Source organism: Mus musculus, chromosome 7 (genome assembly GCF_000001635.26).
Source record: "Mus musculus strain C57BL/6J chromosome 7, GRCm38.p6 C57BL/6J".
Classification (NCBI taxonomy): Eukaryota; Metazoa; Chordata; class Mammalia; order Rodentia; family Muridae; genus Mus; species Mus musculus.
The window spans coordinates 18240199-18266092 of record NC_000073.6 but is presented as its reverse complement, the minus strand read 5'-3'; the positions used below and the strand labels follow the sequence as shown (position 1 = coordinate 18266092).

At 43.0% G+C, this 25894-nt stretch overlaps 1 protein-coding gene across 3 annotated transcripts; it reads right to left on the bottom strand.

Annotated features, from left to right (window-relative positions):
- On the bottom strand, window positions 1-20868 carry Mill1 (MHC I like leukocyte 1). Of its 3 annotated transcripts, none has more exons than NM_153749.4 (5): window positions 20393-20746; window positions 10121-10207; window positions 3391-3654; window positions 2890-3165; window positions 1-1508 (listed from the first exon to the last, which is right to left on the bottom strand). In NM_153749.4, exons 1-5 carry the CDS (start codon window positions 20481-20483, stop codon window positions 1039-1041), a joined length of 1188 nt encoding a protein of 395 aa, NP_715630.3. In that variant the 5' UTR covers window positions 20484-20746; the 3' UTR covers window positions 1-1038. The 3 variants fall into 3 exon arrangements, with proteins under 3 accessions (NP_715630.3, XP_006540076.1, XP_006540077.1); XM_006540013.2 differs by lacking the exon at window positions 20393-20746 and adding an exon at window positions 10586-11040 and having other exon boundaries at window positions 283-1508; XM_006540014.2 differs by lacking the exon at window positions 1-1508 and having other exon boundaries at window positions 3098-3148; window positions 20393-20868.
- Between the last annotated feature and the right edge of the window lie 5026 nt (window positions 20869-25894).

Here is a 25894-nt window from a genome sequence, read left to right as displayed (position 1 = left end):
AAAAATATTTCAGTGTTTTATTCTGTAACCATATATCCATTTAATCTTCATGCATAAACTTTACTAAAATAAATTTTAATATTTTTATAACATTTTATTATTTTTATACTATATATCTTTATTTTTGTAACATTTTTATTTTTTAAAACCATTATAGTAATATAATTTCTAATTTTAATTTATATTTTATTTTAAAAATAAAATTGGTTGGGATAACTTGTTCTTCTTTTATTGTGGAGGCATATTAACATTTAACAAGTTTTGCTGTGATCATTTTAGGCTGGCACAATGAAGGCAGAAGAATAGTAGTTTAATTTAGAAGACAGAGCAGAAATCCTGTATCTCGGGATACTAAGAATCCTTTTGATTATTAGTATGTATTTAAAGAGACCATAGAGAATAAGATATCTTCAAAATCTTTTAAATGCTTATATATGTGTGTTTGTGTACGTGTACACACACACACACACACACACACACACACACACACACACACACACACTATCTCCCCCAGATGCTTCATGGATATCTTTTGAGGAGAAATTCCCGTGTTTGAATCAAGATAAAACTGGAATAGTTATCATCATCTGGTAAAATGACTCTCGATCATCTCTTGGACTCTCAGTTTTTCCTCTGTCTTGTTTGGCTGTTTGTTTTCTATGTATTTGGTGAAGAGGCAGGGGCATGTGTAGTTTGCCACAACTCGTACTTTGTTGTGGATGTCTAGCCTGCTTCTTTGCCCCTGTATTTCATAATATATATAAGAACACATCGGAAGTAGCATTGCACTTCCACCAGGGGGCGGTGCCTCCCAACAGCAGGGCAGGTTAGGGTACGGTATGGTAACTCTTTAGGGCTCTCCATTCACCAGTGTGGTAAAATGGTGCTTGTGTGACTACCTTTCTATCTGTACAATTTACAAAAAGAAGAAAAGGCCTCTCACCACTCCTGCCACCTTCTGCTACAGCCCGCAGGAATGTTCACCTGGTCTCTTGCTGTCCTCCTGCGTGTTCTTGCTGCTCTAGGCAAGGGTTTGAACTACCAACACTGTAGAAAAGAGCAGAAGCCACCAGAGCAGAACCAGAGTAGAGGCCCCATCAGTTTCTGGCTTAATGTCCAGGAGATCACCACGAGAGCTGTAGTCATTGCACTCCACAGGCTTTTCCCGACCCTGCTTCCCACACCTGAGGTGGGAGGTTGTTCTCTTCTCGCACCATAGACAGGGGCCTCAGTGGCAGCAGGTTCATTGATATTGTGGTTGCCGTGCTTCAAGTTGCAGCTGAACTGTGATTCCTGTCCAGGAAGAACCCGAATGGACACCCAGGCCTGGTAGGTGCCATCCCCACTGGGCAGGATAGTTTCAGATCCAAAGGTTTTCTGCTGTACTGGCTTTCTATACTGAAGCCAGGTCAGGGTGGCCACACGGGTATACAGACGAAAAGCCCGGCATGTCAGTGTGATCCTGCCCACTGGATAGTTCCTGAAGGTCACAATCACCTTTGGGAAACCTGGGAGAAGGTGAAGTGAGTCAGTGAAGGTGAAGATCCTTCTAATTCAGCATGGTGGGTGGCCCAGAAGAACCTCCCTGTTGATATTTGCCTCCAATCTACCCTCCCTAGAGGCTCCCAGTGACTGTAGGATTGTGGGAGATGGAGACTCAGTTCCACTGGCTCCTGATGCTCTTTAGGGTCAGTCCCTGAGTTCCACGATGAAAGAACATGATGTCCCTGCTCTCAGGGGTCAACAGTTCCTCATTCAGGCACAGGGAGCAACAGGTACTGAGAGGACAGAGGCTCAACATTACAGGGGCTACAATCTGACCTGGGTGGGATGTTCTTATTTCTATTTTAAAGCCAGCTCTACAAGCCTTAAGGGACAATTGAGGGACTCCCAAAGTAGAGTCAACTGACTGTAGCCCTGATTCTGGAATTGACCCAGGACTGATGACTAGTGTCTGCCTCTTGTCTTTCTTCCTCCACAGATTTCTCAGGGCAACCTTTCATTTTCTGTCACTGGGCCAAAGCTTTAAACTTCACCTTTCAGATCCCAGACTGGGTGATACATGCCTATCATTATAGCACTAGGAAAGTAGAGGTCGGGGATGGGTGTGTGTGAATGATGGGCACTATGAGACTCTGTTTTAAAAGACAAAGCCATTTAAAAAGAAAACATAGCCTTTTAAATATTTTATATTTATTTACTTTGTTTTATGTGTATGACTATTTCGCCTGCATGAATTGTGTGTACCATGTGTATGCCTAGTGCCCATGGAAGTCAACAGAGGGCACTGAATTTGAACTGGAGTTACAAATGGTTTTAAGCCACCACCTGGGTGCTGTGAATTCAACGTGGGTCCTCTGCAAGAGCAACTAGAGCTCTTACCTGCAGAGTCATCTCTCCAGCCCCAGGTTGACCTTTTAAAAGTGTGAGTTGTGTCACAGTAAGAGGACCTTGACCAGGTTATGTGATATGGGGTAGCTTGTGTTTGATCTGTAGCACAGCTCCAGGGTTGCATCCTCCTCTCCTATTTTAGTTCCTAGTGAGGATGGCTCTGAACCCACCCAGTCCCACCCAGTGCTCTCCCCTCCTCCAGGACAATCTCTATCCTAGAGCAGGGGGTTGTTGGAAAGAAGGGAGTGCTCTTTATTCTGCATGTGAGGCCCTTGTGTCTGAGATCTAGGTAACATATGGGAACCCCTCCTTTCTGATCTGAGGAAACTAAGAAGACTCTGTGTCCCAACTTCCAGGCATTACCTTAGGCTGTGCCACCATTGTACACACAAATGAGAATCCACCCCCCCCCACACACACAAATACCATGGAAGGAGCCACTTAGCCACAGGAATGTTCCCCTGGGTTCTGGAAACCAACTCTGGTGACAGTCAGTACCTGTATTCAGCAGACCATTTCTCAAGGAAGCAAGGTATCTCTGGAGCTGAGCAGGACATATGTCATCCAAGAATGTCTTAACTAGATCAGCTCTGGGTGCACGTGTCTTCCAGAATGTCTTGTTCTTCTGGGTGGAAGGTCCATCCACTGTCCATGTGAGAGTCTTCTGGTCAAAGGTGAGGAAGTTCTGCCCATCATAGCCCAGTTTCCAGAAGCCTCTAGTGCTTCCATTTCTTTGAAGCTCACAGCCGAAGGTTGCCTGGAGGATGTGAAGATCTGTCCCACCCAGGCAATGACCTGTTATCTTTTTGTCTCTGGACTTAATCTCTCAGTGGGGCTGAGGGCAAGGAGGGTAGATCCTGTGATCCACCAAAGTATGGGAATCTTGTGCTTCTTAGGGAAAGACCACTAGTTTGTTCAATCAGCTTGGCCATACCCTCCCCCAACCCTGACTTTAGGAACCAGTGCTGGATCTGTATGCACTGAGCACCATCTACTCACCCGTATTCTGGCCGTTCTGGGCTGTGATCTCAGCTAGCATCCCTTTGAGTTGCTCCTCTTCTTCCTGAAGATCGTCAGTCTCTCTTCCCCAGGTCTCAGCTCTCAGATGGTCTTTGATCCTGGGTTCCTGGGAGTCTGTTATGCTGCTGTTTTTCTTATAGGGCAGGAAGGGCTCATCATCGAAGTATCTCAGGGTCAGGAACTGGGGCAACCCAGGCACCTCCAGAGACAAGGCCATGAGGTCATAGCGCAGAGTGTGGGGTTCTGAGGAGACAGGTTCATGGGTTCCCATGATCAGTTCTACCTTGAAAGATTGAAACCAGACTACTCTATGCCTCAGTGTCTTATAGGTAGATTACTGAGTCTGGCATGGCCTTGGTGGGAACAGAATGACATGGTTCCTACCCCTGAGACAGGGCCAGAGGACATGGGCCTCCATGAGTGTCAATAGCTGCCTTGGGCATAAGGATTGTTTGTATAATAATTATATATTTTCACATTCCTCCAAGGAATGTCCTCCCTGTTAAGGTTAATAACTCCATGATAATCTGAGACAGCATGAGTTCATGAGGTAAAGGTGAAGATAATGTCTCAGCAAAACGGTAAAGGCTGGGACCTTCAGGACAGCCCTTAAGGCTGTGGGGAAAAAACTCTAAAAGCATGAGTTCAAAAATATATAATTTCTTAACTATGAAAAATATAAGGATGCAATATGAATTGTATAAGGAGCTTCACAGGTCTAAAGGAACAGAGGCAGCTATACTATGGGCCAGCTCATCAGAAAGATACAAAGACAGGCAGAAACATTTGCAGGCAAATTCCTGAGTTCAAGGTCAGCCTGGGACACATTGAGTCCAGGCCCAGGTGTTGTAGAAATGGTAATTTCAGGACTGGGTCTCACCCAGCTAGTTTACCATCTTTGCTTAATAGAGGCAGGCAGATCTCTGAGTTCTTTTGCAAGGATAAAAGACAGTGTGTGCTTGCTGTTTAATAAGAATTAAGGAGCTGAGGTCATGGGATACTGATTCTTAGGATAATCAAAAGGGAACCTGGAATAAATAACTGAATTGATATATAAATAAAAACCTGGGCTTTTGGTCTGCTTGAGATGATAGCAGGTAGTTATTTTTTTAGAATTTTCTCTAGCAAGAGCTGAGCAGTCTAGAGGTCTCTGGAGAGTGAAAACAGCTCTTAAAGAGTTTTTTCTAACAGGATTTCTGACTTGGTCAGAATTACTTAGAGAGCTCTTTTAGGATATTTTCTAGCAGCTATCCAGAGAAGGCTGTCTGAAGAGCTAATGCAGAGCTTTTAGAATTTTTCTGGCTTTCTGGTTTTGTTGAGAGACTTTTAGAATTTTTCTAACAGGATTGGGAAGAGCCAGAATTGTTTTTATAGTAGCTTTTCTGACTTTTGTTAGAAAACCCATGAGCTATCCAGAAAGCTTTTAAAAGTTTTACTAGCAGAGAGAGCTGTCTAGGGCAGAAAACTAGTGTCAAGAAGAATAGCAAGAAAGCTGTCTTGAGGAGAGGAGAGGAGAGGAGAGGAGAGGAGAGGAGAGGAGAGGAGAGGAGAGGAGAAAGTCATCTTAGCAGAACCTAGGCTGTGATCTTGAACCCACAATTTGACATTTGATTTCTGGTTGTTTGTTTTTCCTGCTCCTAAAGACCCCTCTGTCAGGAACCCAGACCGAGCCAAGATTGGTCCTTGGCAGTAGGTATGAAGAGCATGAGCTATGCCCCCAAACATATAAACAAAAAGTAAAGAAGGAGAAGGAAGAGGAGGAGGAGGAGGAGGAGGAGGAGGAGGAGGAGGAGGAGGAGGAGGAGGAGGAGGAGGAGGAGGAGGAGAAGAAGGAGAAGAAGAAGAAGAAGAAGAAGAAGAAGAAGAAGAAGAAGAAGAAGAAGAAGAAGAAGAAGACAAAAATTAAAAAAAAAAAAGAACTAAGGGGCTGAAAAGATGGCTCAGTGGTTAAGAACAGAAGATCTGGGTTCAATTCTCAGCACCCATATGGCAGCTTACAGATGTCTGTAACTCCAGTTCTAGGGGATCTCACACCCTCACACAGACATAAATGCAGGCAGAACACCAGCATGCATGTAATAATAATAATAAAAGAATTAAGAGTAAAAAAGTCAAGCTCTAAAACATTTAAGAAATTAACCTAAGGGCTGGAGAAATAGCTCTGTGATTAAGAACACTGAGTGCTTTTGAAGAAAAATGATATTTGTTTCCTAGCACCCACATGGTGGCTCACAACCATCTGGAAATTCCAGTTCCAGGGAGTCTGATGCCCTCTTCTGGCCTCTGAGGGCATTGCATGCATGTGTCATACAGACTAAGCACATAGATAATGCATCCATACAGATGAAAAAAACATCAAATTTCGAAGACATTAGCCTGTAGGTTTGTCCTCTGAAGGTACTGCTCACATGTGTTACACAGCCTACCATATAGACAATACATCTATATACATAAAAATACATTAACAAATTTTAAAAATTAACCTATCGGTGGATGTGGTGGCATGTGCCCTTGGGTGGCTGAGGCAGGAGAATGGCAGACTCTAGGGTTTCCACAGAGTGAGAAACTGTCAGAGAGAGTCATGTAAGACTTCAAAAATTTGCCACAGAGCAAATGAAACTGGGGTTCACTGGTTTCTGAGATTGATTGGTTTAGTTTTCCAAATATCTAAACAAATTTATCTAAACTCTTGCAGAACATGAACCATGGGATTCATAACAATTAGGCTGCCCCCTTAACTCCCATTTGCCTCCTGCCAACACCTGCCTAGAGCTTTCCCCTCTGCACATCCCTCTCCAACCTCACTTGTCATAACTCCCCTTTATCTCCATGGTGGGAGATAGCCATGGACAATATAATACTGTGAAGAGCCAGGTGGACCCAATTCTTCCTTAGAGGCCCTGATGGAAGGACAAAGGGAAGTTTGGCTCTGTGTCCTTGTCCAGGAGTGGATGTAGCAAGGTTGAGCCAGTGCCTTGAGGAGTTGAGGTTGCAGTTTCTGGGGACTGCACTCTTCTCTCTGTGCCATGATTTTCAGTCCTAAGGCAACTGTGTCTGGCGTATCCCATGCTCTTTTCTCCAACATTGTCTGACTTAACTCTCTGCTGACCTTGGCTGTTTTACCGGGCAAATAATGAATAAGATGTACTTCTTAATAAACTTGATTGGCACAAGGCATCAGTTATAGCTTTGACATTATCTATCTTCCATTTTCTTTATTTCTCATCCCTGGTCCTCACACTCATCACCCCACTGTTTGGGATTCTTATTCCTGCAGGTATGTTACAAGTGGCACCCAGATACAGGGCATGGATATGGGAGAAATCATCCGGAGTGAGTAGGGCAATGATAAATATAGAGATTAAAAAGAGTTGAAGCAGGGCTGGAGAGATGACTCAGTGGTTAAGAGCACTGGCTGCTTTTCCAGAGGTCCTGAGTTCAATGCCCAGGGACCACATGGCAGCTCACAACCATCCATAATGGAATCTGATGCCGTCTTCTTGTGTGTCCGAAGACAGTGATGATGTACTCAAAGAGAGTGGACCAGGATATGTGTGTGTGGAATAGAATCTGGAGTGTAAATAAATAAATAAATAATAAATAGAGGACTCCATAAAAACAGCAAATAAATAAATTAATTAAAGATTAAAAATAGGAAGAGAGGGAACAAAGGAGTAAAACATGGGGCAGCTGTATTCTAAAGACCACGTTTTCCTTCGATGTTTCATTTTTTGATGTCTAAATGTCTTAGTTAGGGTTTCCCCCTCTCCCATTGGGACCAAAAAAGCAAGTTGGAGAAGAAAGGGCTTATTTGTCTTACACTTCCATATCACTGTTTATCACTGGAGAATTCAGGACAGCAACTCACCCGTAGCAGGATCCCAGAGGCATGAGTTGATGCAGAGAGCCTAAAGGGGTACTGCTTCCTAGGTTGTTCCCTATGGCTTGCTCAGTCAGTTTTCTTATAGAACTCAGTCCCATCAGCACAGGAATGGCTCCACCCATTCCACAGTGAGTTGGTCCTCCCAATCAATCACTTGTTAGGAAAATATCCTTACAGATGCATCTTATGGAAGTGTTTTCTCAATTTCGGTTTCCTCCTTTTGGATAACTCTGGCCGTGTATAGTTGACATAAAACTTGCCTGTACACTAAAGACTATAGGTTTAGATTTAAAAAAAAAAACTTACTTATGTTATGGTTCTTTAATGCTTCAATCTCCCTTTAGCCCACTACCCACCAGAGATAGGGGGAAAGAAAAGTTAATAGGAAATGGGGGTTGTGGACCTGTTTAGAAATAGTTTTTTGGGGTGATGCCAATCTTAGTTGTCAGCAGTCCAGTCCACTTGGCAGACACCAAACATGAATCAGTAGCAGCAGCTCAATCCAGAAAAAAACATGAGGCTCTACTGATAGGCACTAGTCTGTGGAATACCCCCAGAAGTTTTTTGGTGTGTTTCTATGAAGTCATGACAAGTGAAGATCAAGACAATCCAATGCAAGAGTGTGGTCAGTGAAGACCAGCTTCATTGAAGCCCAGCAAAGAATTGCAAGGCGAACCAATGAAAGAGTGTTGTCAATTGTCTGTTGGGTTATAGTTATATTCTTCTTAACTGTCCACTCAGGCAAAACATCTGATAGGTCTGCCTTTATATGTTACTTGACCTTTTTTCTCTTAAAAACCTTTTAATATTCTTCTTTGTTCTGTGCATTTAGTGTTTTGATTATTATGTGATGAGAAGAGGTCCAATGTTCTGTAGACTTCTTGTACATTTATGACCGTCTCTTTCTTTATGTTGGGGAAGTTTTCTTCTATGATTTTGTTGAAGATGTTTTCAGGTCCTTTGAGCTGGGAATCTTTGCTCTTTTCTATTCCTATTATTCTTAGGCTTGGTCATTTCATTGTGTCCTGCATTTCCTGGAAGTTTTGGGTTGGGAGCTTTTAATGTTTTGAATTTTCTTTGACTTTTGTGTCAATATTTTCTATGGTATGTTCTATGCCTGAGATTCTCTCTTCTATCTCTTGTATTCTCTTTCTTGATGATCTGTAGTTCCTGACCTCTCAGGTTTTCCATTTCCAGTTGCCTCCATTTGTGTTTTCTTTATTCTTTATACTTTCATTTTAAGGTCTTGGACCACTTTGTTCAATTCCTTTATCTGTTTGATTGTGTTTTCCTCTTTTTCTTTAAGGGATTTATTTGTTTCCTCTTTAAGGGCTTCTTCCTGTTTACTTATGTTTTCCTGTTTTTCTTTCAGTGAGTTTTTTATATTCTCCTTAAAAGACTCTATTATTGCCAGGTGGTGGTGGTGCAACCCTTTAATCCCAGTACTTGGGAGGTAGAGGCAGGTGGATTTCTGAGTTCGAGGCCAGCCTGGTCTACAGAGTGAGTTCAGGACAGCCAGGACTACACAGAGAAGGCCTGTCTCGAAAAACCAAAACCAAACCAAACCAAACCAAACCTCTATTATCTTCAAGAAATAGGATTTTAGGTCATTATCCTTGTTTTCAGGTGTGTTGGTGTATCCTGGGCTTGCTGTGGTGGGAGAACTGAGTTCTGATGGTGCCAAAGTATATTGGCTTCTGTTGTTTATGGCTGTACTCTTGCCTCTCGATGTCAGGTTATCTCTGGTGTTAACTGGCCTGGGTGTCTCTGTCTGGAACCTGCCTCCTGTGTCCCTGGGTTGCTTTAGGTCTCCTGGGAGGCCTGTGGCCCTGGCTGTATCAGACCTCTTGGGAGGCTTTCAGACTATGGGGTCTTCAGAGGAGCAGACACTCTGATGGTCTGCCCAGGTGGAAGGCCTAGGCCAGGGTGGGGTTGGAGATGCGTCCTGAGTACACTGGGCTCCTTGGGGCTCCCAGCTGCTGTGATCTTTTTGGGAAGGTCCCTTACCTATGGCCTTGGATGTAGTAGATCTCCTGAGAGTCTTTCAGGCTATGGGGTCTTTCCATAGCCTTAAAGGAGCAGACAGGCTGATGGTCTGCCTAGGTGGAAGGTACAGACCTGTATACTAGTAATTATTAAACTCTTTATAATATAGGATTGCTATTAAATCCATCTCTGATATGAAAACTGCAATTAGAACGCTACCAGTCTTCAAGTGTAGTGAGATAATGCTTCTGACATAGAAAACAGGCATTTACAACTTAGAACACTTCCATGAGGTTGTAAAATGATTAAGCAAAGGTCATAAGGGGAACTAATGATTCATTGTGGGTGCAAAAACAGAAGAAAAAATATTGACTGGACTTATACATACATATGCATATTTGTTTTTATAAAAGTTTTTCCTTTTGTGAGTGACTCTCTTCCCTTAGTTCAATAAATGTTTATTGCTCCAAACATCCCTCCCACCTGGTAAGTGAGAGGCAAAACTTCTGTGCAAGAGAGAAACAAGCCCTAGCAATTAATTTTTTGCTTATTTCCCCTCTTTTTTATGATGAGGTGCTAAATACCAGAGACTGCAGTTTCTGGCCTCAGAGGAACTCAGGCAGGTGGGCCAGATAACACAGCAAAGTAACATACAATCGAGATAGGTAAATGCTATTATTATATAATAAAAACAACCCTAATATCTCCCAAGACCAAGTCTTGCCTCTGCTGACTTGACCTCTGCTCCTCTACTGTCAAGAAAAAACAAGAATTCTGTAGCTGCCCTCTGGTGCAGAAAGTATAATCCAAATGGCGTCAATTAAAATGGCAAATACTTACCTGCTACCGCCTGTACTCTAGGCTTCTCCAGAGTGATCTCAATATCTTGGTAGGGAGCAGAAGCCACCAGTCTTTGGTTGTCACCCTCTAAACAAGAGTTGAAACAAGTTACATATACAGTATGCTGTAGCAGATCTATTTTCAAAACAAGAGTTGAATGCAAGTTACATGCAAGCATATGGGAGCAAATTAAGTATACCTGTTACCTTAGTCATTATTCTAGTGCTGTGAAAAAAACATCATGACTATGGCAACTCTTTTTTTTTTTTTAAATTTGTTTATTCAGTCAGGGTTTCTCTGTTTAGCCCTGGCTGTACTGGAACTCACCGTGTAGCCCTGGCTGGTCTCAAATGCAGATTCTCCTATCTCTGCCTCCCAAGCGCTGCAATTAAAGGAATGAATCACCACCATCTGTTGACCGTGGCAACTCTTATAACGGAAAGCATTTAAGTGGGGCTTACTTACAGTTTTTGAGTTAGTGCATTGTATCATGGCAGGAAGCATGGCATGAAGCAGGCAGACGTGATGCTGGAGTTGAGAATTCTACATCCAGGTCCTTAGGCAGGGGGCATGGGGGGAGAGGGAGAGGGAAAGGGAGAGGAAGGGAGGAAGGGAGGGAGAGAGTGACTGCATCTAGCTTGGGCCTTTTGAAACTTCAAGGTCCACCCTCACAAACTCCCTTCAGCAAGGCCATACCTCCTAATCCTTTCAAATAGTGCCACTCTCTGGTGACCCAACATTCAAATCTATGAGCCTATGGCAGCCATTCTCAGTCATGCCACCTCACCTGTTAGCATACACAAACTATTCCACTGGCCTGCCCTTGGAGTCCTAGCAGCTGCTTACATCCTCACCAGGTTCAGCCAGGTGTGCCAGGTGTGTGCAATGTTCCAAGGGCCCCAGACATCCCAGATCTCTCTTTCTCTCCCCCTCCCCCCTCCCTCCCCCTCCCCCTCCCCCTCCTTCCCCCTCCCTCTCCCTCTCCCTCCCCCTCCCCCTCCCCCTCCCCCTCCCTCCCCCTGTTCCTGGCATTTCCTCTCTCTATTCCTTGTGTACCACTCTGTTCTCTGCTCTGGTCTCCCTGTCCGCATGGCTCTCTTTCTGCCTCTACCTGTTCCCCAGTTCCTCACTCCCCTCTCCTCCCCCATTGGACTCCTTTACACCAGATCTGTTGCATGGTATAATTTCTTAGAAGAGCACCTTGGCTCACATCACCAAAAGTACCCCCTCGGCACATTATATTTCATAACACGGTACCAACACCTCAGGGGGCCTCTCATGGTGTCTATTCTCACTGGAATCCTACCTGCCCACTGCACCCACAACAGATCTTCATTCTGGTCCACTGATCGCTAGGCATTCCATCTAACACTGACAACTTGTGAGTTCTCTCTCTTACTCAGTTTAAGTGCTTCTCTGGACTGCGTCGAGGCTCTGTTTCTCCAGTACAGTTTCTCTCCCACTTGGCTTCTCTAGGAAATCGTGGTACCAGGTGAGTCATGTCTGCTTGTGCTTTTAGGACTGTTTACTGTCCAATGACAAGTCATCTGAATGGCTTGTGTCTCTTCAGTTCCTGGGACATCTCAGACCCAAGCTTGGGATTCCTCCGTACCTCCATTCATTGGAAATGTTTCTTGAAAGGCCTAGATTCCAAACTTACCGAATCTGGCTTCAGGATGCCACCCAAGCAATCAGGGGGGGGGGGGGGGAGAAACATGAAAAAAGTTCTCCTGTCTTTATTCCTTTTTCCTTACTCCAAGCCCTGTTTGTTTCTGTAGGTTTCCCTACCCACACTCTGTAAATGTCTTCCCTGTAAGTTTGCAACAAGTCAGAGCTAGATAGGAGCAGAAACTGCTGCACAGTCAGCACACGGCCCTGTTCCCTCTGCAGGCTGCTCCAAACCGAGCTGCTAATCTAGCCATTCCCGAGATAAGTATGGATCATTTGTCTGCGAATTTGATTCATTCTAGAGTCTACCATGTCCTCCACACGGCTCTGGCTCCTGTAGCCTGCCCATGTGGGCCACATGCTCTCCTGCCTCCTGGCTTTCTACAGCCAGCCTGCTCGAAGATAATCATGCTCTGTTCCTTCATGAACTCAGGATTTATTGCAACAACTTGGCCCCATTAAAAGGCCAGAAATTGGCACATCTGATTTCCAAATACTCACTACCACGGACACGTGATTTTGAAGCATCTTATTCCTAAACTTGCTCTGCTCTATGCTTAAGGTTCTACTTCCCCACTCTTTTTTTTTTTAAATCTCAATCTTATTGCAATCTTCCCTTTAAAAAAAAAATCTTAAGATTATGCTGTAAACTCTTTTATAAGGATTTGAAAAATGCTCATTGGGTATTGTTTAAAATCTATATAATATGCAACAATATTTAGCTTTAAATTTATATAACAAAAAGCTTATAATTAAAATCTATATTCATAAGCATATACATGATTTGACTCTTGTTTAAGGCACATATATATGTGCATGTATGTATGTGTGTATGTAATACAAATTCAACTTTATATATGTTTGTAACTGGGATTTAATTCTGTAGGTGCATGTAACTTGGATTCCTTCCCACCCCCTCTCTCACACACACAAACACACACACACACACACACACACACACACACACACTAAATATTTTTAAGTAGCAACCATGTCGGCCACATGGCTTGCAACCTGCCATGTGATTTCACCATCGTATGACCACATAGTTTAAGGCAACAATTGTAAAACTTCTTAGTCCTGATGAACTCTCTTATTGTATTTCCTTTTAGACTAGGAAAGCAACAGCAAGTATTAAATGTTTTAGATTGGTATGGGTTTTTGTATGGTGGTAGAAATTCAAAGTTATATTTGCTATAACATGCTGTATATGTGATTGAACTCTGGCTTAGAATATACTGTATATGATGATGAAATTTCATGGTTATAAAGGTCTATTCAGATTAACAAAAGCTAATTTAAGATGCATGTCTAGTTACTTATGTCTTTTCTAATTGCTCAACACCAAGCTGCTAGAAAAATAAATAAGTAACAACATATGTTTGATGAATAAGGTATGTCTAACAATTAATATCTATAAACTTCTAAAGTCTAATGAGGTTCACAGAAATATTTATATAGCTTCTTTGTCGTTTAAGATTTAACTCTTTGGATAAACTAAACCATGCAGAAGATTATAATGGCCTCTAATGGTGTGGTATAGTAGGGTCAGTAAAGCTGCTAGTATCTCTATGGACTGTAACTACAATTAAAAATTTTATTTTGATACTAGAAAGGTTTCAATTCAAAATGGTTAAACCTAACAGGGATGTAATGTAAAGTTCTAGTCTTTCTGAAAGTTACTAAATGATGATAAACTCTTAAGGATAATTAAGAAATGAAACTTAATAGTCAGTTACCTTATAAATATTATAAATACTTTCATGTGTTCAGAAATATATTTGTAGTTATGCTAAGAACTGAAGCAATCATTACAGGAACAAGCCTTATTAAGTCTCCTATATATGGTTTCAAAGTAAATAACTAGAAACAAGCAAAGTCTGTCTATATCTGCAGAATATGGCATTTAAAGTGTTTAATAAAAAAGGTTTTCATGATAGACATATCAGCTCTTGGCAGTATCCCCTCCTCCTGAGAAGTTGATGGGCACAGAAGAACCTCCACCTGGAGCTTGCTTTGAATGTGGCAAAGCTGGCCACTGGACTATAATTGCCCTTATCTCTACTGCTGATAGCATACTGTCCAAACTGTGGACAGGCAGGACACTGGAAAGTTGATCTCCTTACTTTGCCTAGACAAAGGTATGACAGTCCTTCAAGATTTCTGCTTCAGAGAAAAGTCTGTCAAATCTTCAGGGCCTGGCAGCTAAAGATGGATGCTCACCACCTTGGGTAAGGTAGTTGGCAAGCCTTTGTCTTTTTAATAAGACTTGGAAGGTGCTTGGTCTGCACTTCCTGCTTATTCAAGTGAAATTTATCTTTCTCAGGTCTCTTGTGGATCTGAAGATCATATTTGTGAAAGATTTATCAGTTTAATATCAGAGACCAAGGTTTCAGATGCCTTCTCACTTCTCTTCATGTGAAAAGCTGATCCATAGCCTCATTGTCCTGAAACTGCTATGACTAAATCTAGACACAAACTACCTTGGTACCAGACTCGGAAAACAAGTTTCAAAGGAACCTTTTACTATTCCTTCATCTAAAGAAACTCATTTTACAGTGGTTGCTCCCTGTGTAATCAACCACCTGGGTCTCGTGGTAAATAATTAGGAAAAATGTATAAGGTTCATGTAAGATCCGAGGATACAGAAGCTTAAGTTGAAAGGAGCTAAGAAAGTGTTTTAGGGTTTAAGAACGTATTTTAAGGTTGGTCGGTGTAGGTTATAAAGGTTGGAGGATGTGAAAGCTTAAATGGTGATAAGAAAGTGATTTAAGGTATATAAAAGAAATAAAAAAAATGCTCAGATTTGTTCTCCTTCCTATGCTGCTGTTGTATTAAGACTTCAAACGTTCAGAGTTTTAACATTAATCAATGGAGCTCTGATAAGTTATTAGTCTAACTCTGCTAAAAACCTTCAACTTTATGATTCACTAGTATAGTCACAAACTCAAGATTTTAAAATTACTTTGTTTGTCTTTTAAATATATACCTAAAAGGGACCTCTCAGTGTACTAATTTTATATACACCCTGTCTTCTGGATAGAGGGAAGGAATCCCTCTTTCATGGTTTGTGGTCATACTAATGATCAAGATCAATGGAGCTTTTGCCCCTTCTGCTCCACAGAAGGTTTCTGTCTTCCCTGAGATTGCCTTAAAACGTGTTCACTTTCTCTTAACCCATAAGTGTTTTCTAAGCTCTATGATGACACAAAGGTGTGAATATGTGGGTTTTAGTACAGACTGCAGTGGTAATGCTAACATGTCTAAAAGTTATCTATTTTGTAAGCTTAATAAATTCTTGTAAGCTTCAGAGAATCAATTTGAATTTACCTCTCATGGGTCAAAAGGACTCCAGATAAATACCTGTCAATCAATATCCTGTTTCCCTACCTGCTTGTTACTGAGGGTAGAATCTCTTCTTTCCCTGGTTTTGGGATTCTCCATCTTAAACTACCAAGATCATGGGTCTAAAATTTTCAAATGTACACCTAAGAACTTCTTTCTCCCTAACCCACTTAACTTTATCTTCTGCTACACACACACACACACACACACACGTACTGGCTGGTTTTGTGTGTCAACTTGACACAGCTCGACTTATCATAGAGAAAGGAGCTTCCCTTGAGGAAATGCCTCTATGAGATCCAGTGATCAAGAGGGGAGGGTCCAGCTCATTGGGGTGGTGCCATCCCTGGGCTGGTAGTCCTGGGCTCTATAAGAAAGCAAGCTGAGGACCCTGTGATCCATCCAATAGGCGACTGTGAGCATCCACTTCTGTGTTTGCTAGGCCCCGGCATAGCCTCACAAGAGACAGCTATAGAGAAAGTACCCAAGGAGCTAAAGGGGTCTGCAACCCTATAGGTGGAACAACATTATGAACTAACCAGTACCCCACCCCCACCCCCCGAGCTCGTGTCTCTAGCTGCATATGTATCAGAAGATGGCCTAGTCGGCCATCAGTGGAAAGAGAGGCCCATTGGTCTTGCAAACTTTATATGCCTCAGTACAGGGGAACGCCAGGGCCAAGAAGTGGGAGTGGGGTTGGGGTAGGGGAGTGGGGGGGGAGGGTATGGGGGACTTTTGGGGTAGCATTAGAAATGTAAATGAAGAAAATACCTAATTAAAATAAAATTAAAAAAAGAAAGAAAGCTGAGCAAGCCAGGGGAAGCAATGCAGTAAGCAGCGCCCCTCCATGGCCTCTGTATCAGCTCCTGCCTCCAGGTTCCTGCCCTGTGTAAGTTCCTTTCCTGACTTCCTTTGGTGATGAACAACAAAGTGGAAGTATAAGCGGAATAAACCCTTTCCTCCCCAACTTGCTTCTTGGTCATGATGTTTTGTGCAGGAATACAAACCCTGATTAAGATACACATTTTCATTCCAGGATCCTCCCAAGTCCATCAGCTAAAAGGAGGTGAGAAAGGTCATAAACAGGAACTCAGCCAGAGGGACGATTCCAATAACCTCCATAAAAACCTGAGGCATGTTGGGAGGGAGATCAAAGATGGGAGAGAGAAGGGTAAGTGTTCTGGTGACAGGGATTTCAATCCAAGGATGTCCCCCAAGTGGACTAAGAGACTTTATCAGAGAGAAATGTCCCAAAGCATAAAGGAGAGGCATCATTTTCCACTCTACAGGAGCCCAGTAGGATGAGAAAAGTTGCTTAGCACACCACTGTGATTTTTTATAGAGACAGAGAAAGCTCCATGAGGGAGCTGAGGAAGAAGGAGCAGGAGACAGAAACATAACAGGCAATTCTGAAGTGACACTCAAGTGCCAGGAGAGAGCTGCTGGAGGGGAGAACCAGCTAAATAGGCAAATTATAGAATTTATAGTCTAGTATGGTGGATGTCAGAAGCCTTCAAAAACAACTGATCCATACTTTAGAAGAATTAAATCAGCAGTTTGGTTCCAGTTAGGAGAGGTCAAGCCCCTTGGAAAAGGGCACATTGAAACCCATCCTCCGTTTTGGCACCAGATGCACAAACTGTCAACATGACTGTTTCATGGTATGGTTAATGGGGAAGGTTTTTATTATAGATATTTGAGAGTCAACAGCCAGAATAGGGAGATGGAGAGTAGACTGAACATGGCCAACAGACTGAACTTGGCTATGAGAGAAGCAGAGCAGAAAGGGGGATGCACAGAGAGAGGGAGAGTAGTGGAGAGCAGAAAGAGGGGGGATGAGGGGCCAGAGAGCTGAAGACAAAGAGAATGTGGGCAAAAGAGGACGCAAAGTCAAAATAGTAGGGTTATAAGGAGAATGAGTAGTTGGGAGGAAAGGCCACGAGCTTGAGAAGTTTAGGATAGGGACAGAACTGAGAAGAGCTGAGAAGAGCTGGGATGCTAGCATGGACTCTGAAATGTGTAATAGGCACTCATGAAACTGAGGAAGCCTGGAGGCCAGCATGGGCTTTGGTATGCTGATAAGCATCACAGATAGCCATTTGTCCCCCTGACAGGGATAAGAAAATGGTTCCTGTTGTTAGAAGAGCCTCTAGTCTTCATCTCTTAAAAACCATGGCTTTCTTGACTATAATCCTGGGTACAGCTTCCCTGAGCTAAAAATATGTTTATGTTGTTATTTTAATGTTTTGTTTTAATTTTGATCAGTTTTTATATGACGAACCAGCTTGCCTTCATCTTATTCTAAAAAGCCATCTTATAGTAATGATATACTATGTTCATTCCTGTTTATAATTAACTCTCTCTCATATATTGGGCTATGTCCCACCTATAAGCTTATCTACAAATGGTTCTGTGCTGCCTATTTCAGGAAATTGCAACTGTGCCTTTGTTTCTAAAGGTTATTATAACCATCTTGCAATGACATTTTATTATGACCACCTGTTGTTATGACCACCTTGTTACTACCTTACATGCCTATCTTGTTATGATAACCTTGTTACTTACTACCTTGTACCTTGTTATGATCACCATTGTTACTACCTTTGTTATGAGTATTTTGTAACCATGTCTTTGTTTCAGAAGGTTGTTAAACCCACTTGACTTGTTATTCTTATGCTCTGCTCCTGTAAGTCTGAGTCCCAATACATTATCATCAAGGTGGGAACATGGCAGCATCCAGGCAGGAATAGTTCAGGAGGAGCTGAGAGTTCTATATCTGAAGGCTGCTAGCAGAACACTGACTTCCAGGTAGCTAGGACGAGGGTAGCCATGCCCACTGTGGCATACTTACTCCAACAAGGCTACACCTCCTAATAATGTCACTCCCTGGCCCAAGCATGTACAAACCATCACATCCCACTCCTTGCCCCCCTAGGCTTGTTCAAACATATGAGTCTATGGAGGCCACACCTCCTGAACTATAAAAACCATTATTTTACTCATGTCCAAGCCTGATCTATTGAACCATGCCTTTAGGAAGGGAGAGCCCATGTTCACAAATAGAAAAGCTTGCTTTAATTAATTTGGCTGTGAGGATTTGGATCAGTGATCTTTTTTTTTTTTCTTGCATCTTCAGGATTAATAATACTAACAAAGAGAGCTAAGTCTTTGAATTTGACAACAACAAAATCAAATGACAGTTATTGCTGCTGCTATTGAAGAGCCACTGAGGTTGCTCTGCAGGGTCTAAAAGAGGTGATTACTTCTACTCCAGGGCACACTTTCCCAGTGAAAAGTTGCTTTAGATGAAACTAACTGGAGTCTGTGCCTTTAAACATGATATATCTATATGTGATCATTAAAAAAAAAGTTATTTTTGACCTCTAGTATCTCTTTAAATACAAACTAGTCATCAAATGAGGTTTTAAAGGTTCAACACAGGGCTTCTACCTCATCTTCAAGGTTAATCAACTACTAAATAAACATTAGAATTTCTACCTTAAAGTTTAAATGTGAAAATATACTAATATTACTATAAGGCATTCAATGGTAAAAATAAGGATAAAAGATAAAACTGCTTTGAGTAAAAGTTATAAAAATATTATTTTAATAAATAAGAATTTATATATAAAGGTTAAGATTGATTTGTTTAAAAAATAGATAAATAAAAACTTCTTATGAGTTATAAAGGTCTGAGCATGTTGTTTAAAGTATACAAAAATTGTGAAAAGACAAAGGTAATATGATATTAAAGTTTCTGAGGTCTAATATCAATAATTCCAAAAAACTTGGCTTTAATGTTTGTCAAATCAAGGTTTATTTTAAAATACCTGGCTTCTATGAAAGGAAAAAAAAACCAACCAAACAAACAAAAAAATGATTTTGGTTATGCATTCTTGTTCAAGATCAGATTTGGCAAGGCTGGTCTGAGCCTGGAGATATGCCCACGAAAGAGTCAAGGTTGCAGTCTCTGGGAACCAGACTCCTACATGGAGTGTGGTTCTTGTCTTATATCATCTGGGTCTGAGATTTCCATGCTTTTTACCAACACTGTTGTTTCCCTTGGTTGTTGTCCCATCTGTGCTTGGTGTATATGATGCAGCACTTCAAAAATCTTGCTTGGCACAAGGATCAGTTATGTAAAACCTCCTGGTTCCAGCTACGGTTTGTCTTCTTTCTTTCTCATCACCCATTCTCCCACTCTGCATCTTCCTGTTGGAGATGCTGATTCACTCTGCTTCAGGTCAAACACACACCCTTGCTACCACTACCACACTCACTTTCTCCTGCAGAGATTCTAAAGACCCTGAAGATTTTATACCCAGACCTCAGGCTATAAGGAGTCCCTAAGATAATCATTGCCTTCTCTGTATTGTCTCAGGATTTGGACTCTGAAAACCCTCAACCATGCCTGCTACCAAGCTGAACACTCAATGCACCTTTCCTTGTACCTTCTCACAGACACTGGATTTGTTCTTGTTGCCACGGAAACATACTATCCCTGTGTAGCATATGCTTCCTGACCTCAGTGAAAGCTTGAGGCCACCAGCTCTGGATAACCATTGATCATCCTGCCCCACCAAGTTCACGGGAGTCTATGGTTATACTACTATACTAGAACAGCCAAGGGCACTTCCTCCCAAAGTCACAGAGTCCTTTAGACACAAAAGTTTCCCCAGATGCAGAGATGCATTTTTCTAGACACTTAACTAGATAATACACACAAGCAATACACAGACACATAGAAACACACACAACACACACAGACATACACACATCACACACATCACACACACAACACACATACAACACATACAGACAAAACACAGATATATACACACACACATATAACACACACAGGCACATACAGAGACACACACAAACACTTATCACACAGAAATATACACAGAAATACACACACATATATAACACAGACATACATAAAGAGACATAGACACATAGAAACACATATACACAACACATACAGACACACATATATATGTATATATGTACATATATACATACACACACACACACATATATATATATATATACATACATTTACACACACACAAACACAGAGACATACATAGACATAGAGAAAGACAGACACATACTACACAGACACATACACCACACACACACACCAAACACACACACACAAAGACACACACACACATACATACACACCAAGTTCACTCATGCTACACTCAACAGCACAGAGACACAGCAAGGTCCCTCTTCCTGTTCAGTGCTCACCTGCGCAGGTGCCCAGTAAATCCTCCAGGAGCAGGTACACTATCCACAGGTGGATCGCAGCTAGGGCTCTGAGGTTCCTGGACAGCAGCATCTTCTCTCTGCCTGAGACTTCTGAGTTTACTTTGAAGATCCCAAGCCAGATGAGCTCCTCTTACTAGCTCTACCAACCTCAGGAATCCAAGGAGAACTTAAGGGTATCACTGGGACTTCAGGTGGAGGGGGATCCTAAGAGGCTGAAAGGGGATCCTGAAAGTGTCTGGGCTGGCTGGAGGGCTGCTGGTCCCTGTACAGAGAAGCTGAGAAACACAGAGGTGCTCAGGATGCTTTGGGCTCAGGCAGCCCTGATTCAAATGCTCCTCCCTGAAATCATCAAAGCCCTCCTTTACAGCTATCCCTACTGCATTCTCTACAATAAGCAGGAAGGTTTTTGTCTTAATGTTTTGGATAGGAGTCTGGAATGCATGTGAACCTCTCATCAACAAGGACAGGCAGGACAGGCAGGTATCTCAACCGGGGTTTTATTACCTGCTCCCCACATCAAGATTCCAGCTTCCCACTCAGGTATCTGTGCATGCTCACACAGGACTTGGGAAAATTCCCTTTACAACTATAAAAACAAATGATGCATGTTTCCTATTAATAACTGACTGGGAGTGAGTAAAGCTGTGGAAGACTCTGGAGGGAAATTTGAAACAATTAATTAACTGTTGTTTGCTCTTTGAGTTTAGGTTTGTTGTTGCCTGGAGTGAGCTGAGCCCTGGGAACTAAACTTACCACCCTCTGCTGCTGAGCAGACCCTGCCCAGCCTGGTCTTAAGCATTTTAAAGCAGAAACAATGAAGTAAAATTAATTATAGCAAGAAGAGACACAGTTTGTATACTTTCTCAGTAGTTTAGAAACTAAGGGCTGAGGATGGTGGGGCACATCTTTAATCCCAGCACTTTAATTCCAGGCAGGGGCAGGCAGATCTTTGTGAGTTTGATTCCAGCCTGGACACCCTACAGAGTTCCAGGACAGCCAGGACTATGTAGAGAGACCTCTTCTGAGAGGGGAGGGAAGGAGAGAGAGAGAGGAGGGGGAGGAGGAGGGTAAGAGAGAGAGAGAGAGAGGAAGAGAGGGAGAAGAAGAGGGAGAGAGAGAAGGAGAGGGAGAAGGAGAGAGAGAAGGAGAGGGAAGGGAGAGAGAGGGAAGAAGAGGGAGAGAGAGAAGGAGAGATAGAAAGAGAGGGAGAGAGAAGGAGAGAGAGAAAGAGAGGGAGAGAAAGAGAGGGAGAGAAAGAGAGGGAGAGAAAGAGAGGGAGAGAAAGAGAGGGAGAGGGAGAGGGAGAGGGAGAGGGAGAGAGGGAGAGGGAGAGGGAGAGGGAGAGAGGGAGAGGGAGAGAAAGAGAGGGAGAGGGAGAGGAAGAGGGAGAGGGAGAGGGAGAGGGAGAGGGAGAGGGAGAGGGAGAGGGAGAGGGAGAGAAGACTGAGACTCACAGTGCTTTTTAAGAGCCCACAGTCTAGGCAACTCATCCACTGTTGGTGAAAACTCACTCAATCCACCAGATGGCATCACTCCAGTTAGAATGCCTCTGCTCTCATGCCCTCAATACCTCCCCATAGGCTCCTCCATTCAACATTCTTCAACTCTGGCCACTCCAACACTGAGAAATTAAGATTCCAATACACAAATCTCCAGGGAACCGGGAACACACACACACAAATGATAGTGATGGTTAAAAATAGCACTATCAACCCATATCAGATTCTGTGTGACCTACAAATCCATTGCCTAAAATGATCTAGATAAAATCGATCTGATAGAGTGACTTCAGTGGTAAGGAGTATCCTTTCCCCAGAGAGGGAGAGCAGGAGGGAGATAAGTGTGTGGAGGGACAGAGACATGAGATGGAACACCAGTTGGTCATCCAGGGATGTGAAGGTGGGTCTCAGCAGAGACTTCTGAGGACACACAACCATGTTGTCCCTTTTCCTTTCTCCACAGAAAGACCAACAGAGTCAACTAACCTGACCCTTAGGGGCTCTCAGAGACTGAACCACCATCCAAAGAGTGAGCATGGACTGGACCTAGGATCCCTCCACATATGTAGCAGATGTGTAGATTGGTCTTCATGCAGGTCTCTCCAACAACTGGACTGGGGGCTGTCCCTGTTGCCTACTGTGGACCCCATTCCCCTAACTGGGCTGCCTTGTTTGGCCTCAGTAGAAGAGAATGTGCCTAGTCCTGCAGTGACTTGATGTTCCAGGGTGGAGTAATACACAGGAGGGGCTTCCCCTTCTCAAAGGAGAAGAGGAGGGGGAAGGGGGGAAGAACTGTGTGAGGGGAGGGCTGGGGAGAGAAGGGGAGCTGATATTGGGATATAAAGTGAACAAATAAATTAATATTAAAAAAGAATAGCTCAACATTTACCAAGGTTAGCACTTGCAGCATGTTAATAAAAGCACCAGGTCTCTGTGTCCTTCTTTTGGGAGAGAAAACAGGCCAGAGTGGGAGTAGAAATACCCTGCAGCTGGAGCAAAAGGGGCATGCAAACCCCTACAGAAATTCCTTTTACTGAAGTCTCCAGTTTCCAGTTTTTCTTAGGAAAAATACTAACTAAACAGCACTGTTCAGATGAGAACCTGAGGCCGGCTTGTCAGACCAGCCTGTTTCTCCTGCAGAGACAACTTAATGATGAATGTAAGTGGAAATTTAGAAGGTGCACAATGGCTGTCATGTTTTGCAGTTTTGAAGTTATTTTAATTATTTGTGTGTTTGTTTGTTTGTTTGAGGCAGGGTCTCTCTACATAGTCCTGGTTGTCCTGGAACTCACTATGTAGGCCAGGCTAGCGTCAAACTCACAGTGAACTACCTGTCAATAACTACCAAGTGCTAGACTTAAATGCGTGTATCATCACACCCAGCCCTTTAAAATTATTTTAAAGTCAGCATGCAAAGGGACAGCTTTCATTATGATATTTCTGCACATTTATCATTATATGTGATTCTTTTTTTTCCCTGTCCCATTGCCCTCCCCTGTCTCTCCCATCCCATCTCTGGTTCCCTCCCTCCTGTCATGACATCCTTCCTTCTTTCATGGCACATGAATCATTACAGTCCTCCTTAGGCCAGTGGCTCTCAACTTTCTCAATGCTGTGACCCTTTAATACAGTTCCTCGTGCTGTGGTGATCATGGGGGGGGGGCATAACTTCATTTTTGTTGCTACTTCATAACTGTAATTTTGCTAATATTATGAATCATAATGTAAATATCTGTGTTTTCCAATGGCCTTTGGGTATCAGTGTGAAAGGGTCAGTTGACCCCCAGAGGGGTCACATCCCACATGTTGAGAACTGCTATCTTAGACATTAGATCTTTCCCTCCTCTCTCATGATCCCATTTTTACTTTCACCTCTTTCGTACACATATGCAGACCTGTACATTTACACACACACACACACACACACACACACACACTTTGCCCATACATTTATATCTAGATATCTTGAGAGGAAGTACAGTTTCATAATTCTGAGCTGGATTCTCTCTCTCTCTCTCTCTCTCTCTCTCTCTCTCTCTGTGTGTGTGTGTGTGTGTGTGTGTGTGTGTGTGTGTGTGTGATACATAATGGCCCCAGAGCCTTTAGGAACATGGCTGTGGTATAGGGGACTAATGAAGTATTTGACTGATTATAATCCAAAGTGTTTTTTTTTTCTTTTTTCTTTTTTTAATCCTCCAGCAATGGCTGACATGTTCACCATAAGCCATGTTCTCCAGCCACATCACACACACTGAACATGGATGTGTACCTGAGGTTCTTTGCAAGCTTACAAACATGAAACTACCCCAGTTATTTGAATATCACTTACCACATCAGAAAACATGTCTATTGCTGCTGTTGTGTGTGCTCTGTTTACCAGTGTACACGAGTGTGTGTCCATACACATGTGGAGACCACAGCCAACTTTGGGTGTTTTACTGTTGCCTTCAATCTAATATTATTTCCCACATAACTTAAGGTCTTCATTTTGCCAATCTAGCTGGGAGTGACACATCCAGGCTCTGTTGGCCTCTGCTCCATCCTGGCCCTGGAATTGTAGTCTCTCACAACCATCCTAACTTTTGCATGGACGATGAGGATCCAAGCCTAGGTCCTCGGCTTGTGCAGCAAGCATGTTTCCTTCTGAGCCATGTCCTCAGCACCAAGACACCCACAGTTCTTCAGTGTAGAGCCACACTTGTCATCATCATGGCCACCTCCAGTGTTACCTTCTGCTGCAGCTGTAGTAAGATCTCAGCATTTGGGTGTCCTGTGTCATTTTCTTTAGTTTCAGTTTCATTTTCGTTATCATATGCTGTAACCCACACACTCCAACTTTCTCTGCAAACTTTCCCCGAGACTCTTACTTCTAAGTCTTCTGAAGACACATGGGATTCCTGTGCTAAAGTCATTTCAAACTGACTGGCCACCCCTCCATCCCTGCAACCAATGGCTTTTGAGGCGAAGTTCTCTCTGATCAATGTTGTTATAGGAGTTTGCTTGACATTCTGACCAGGCAGGGGGAGTCTACACCATCACTACACTCTCAATAGGCCACAACCAAGAACAGGTTAGACCAGTGACAGGTTGCCCTTAAAGGTCTTTCCCTCTTTGTCTAGGCTTCTGTGAGCACAGAGGGTACAGCTTACTCTAATGGAATTGTGATTGGAAAGGGCAGCTCCCCCGAGTAAGACTGATAGCTCACAGTGTGCCATCCAGGCCATGATGGAATGAACACTCTTTCTGTGATTGTAGCCAGTAGCTAATAATTGTAGGCATAGAGTTGGCTCTGAGCCACAGGCAGTGCCCTCTTGCCCTGCAGGTGGTTGATGCTGCTGATATCCTTGAATCCTGGTCTATGTTGAAATGTAGTTAAAAAAGAGACCAGCATGGCTTTCTGATGTAAAGGAATATGCCAGCATGTGTGGGTAGATAGGCAGTATGTATCTGGCCTCATCCACTAAGCCTTGGGCACAGGGTGCCACCCAGTGATTCCTCCTCCTTCCCCACTTCCCCTCCTAGTTTAAGAGAATCCGTTGAGACATGCTATAGAGCACATGTGTTGTCTCCCCTGCAAGGGCAGGTAGTAAACTTTGGTGACCCCTGAGGGGAGGAAACTCTGGATGCGGTACCGATGACATCATAGAACAGAGCACCCTCTCAAGGAATAGTCATTGATTTTATTTCTTCACCATGGCACTTGCCTGGTTGAAGGAGCTGTACCCCAGGCTCCTAGTATGACAAAGACCGGGGAGTATAGAGGAAGAGTGGAGGCAATCAAAAAGCAAAAGCCTGACCAAGGAGGCCATGGCTCTAGTTCCTCCCCAAGTTACAGAAGTCAGAATGGATAGATTGTAAGAGTGTTAGGGCTTCAGAAAGACTGCTGTGAGGCCATGTCTTATAGATCTGAGACATGAGAGCTCAATGATATGGACCCAAACCCTAGATAAAGAGCTACAAGCAACGGATGACAGATGCTGGA

Excerpts from the sequence above, each read along its gene's own strand:
- Mill1 (NM_153749.4), bottom strand. The coding sequence starts at position 20,483 with ATGCTGCTGTCCAGGAACCTCAGAGCCCTAGCTGCGATCCACCTGTGG. Across the intron at positions 3,166-3,390 it reads CCAGAACGGCCAGAATACGG|ATCTTCACATCCTCCAGGCA; the intron begins GTGAGTAGATGG and ends TGGGTGGGACAG. Across the intron at positions 1,509-2,889 it reads AAATGGTCTGCTGAATACAG|GTTTCCCAAAGGTGATTGTG; the intron begins GTACTGACTGTC and ends ACCTTCTCCCAG.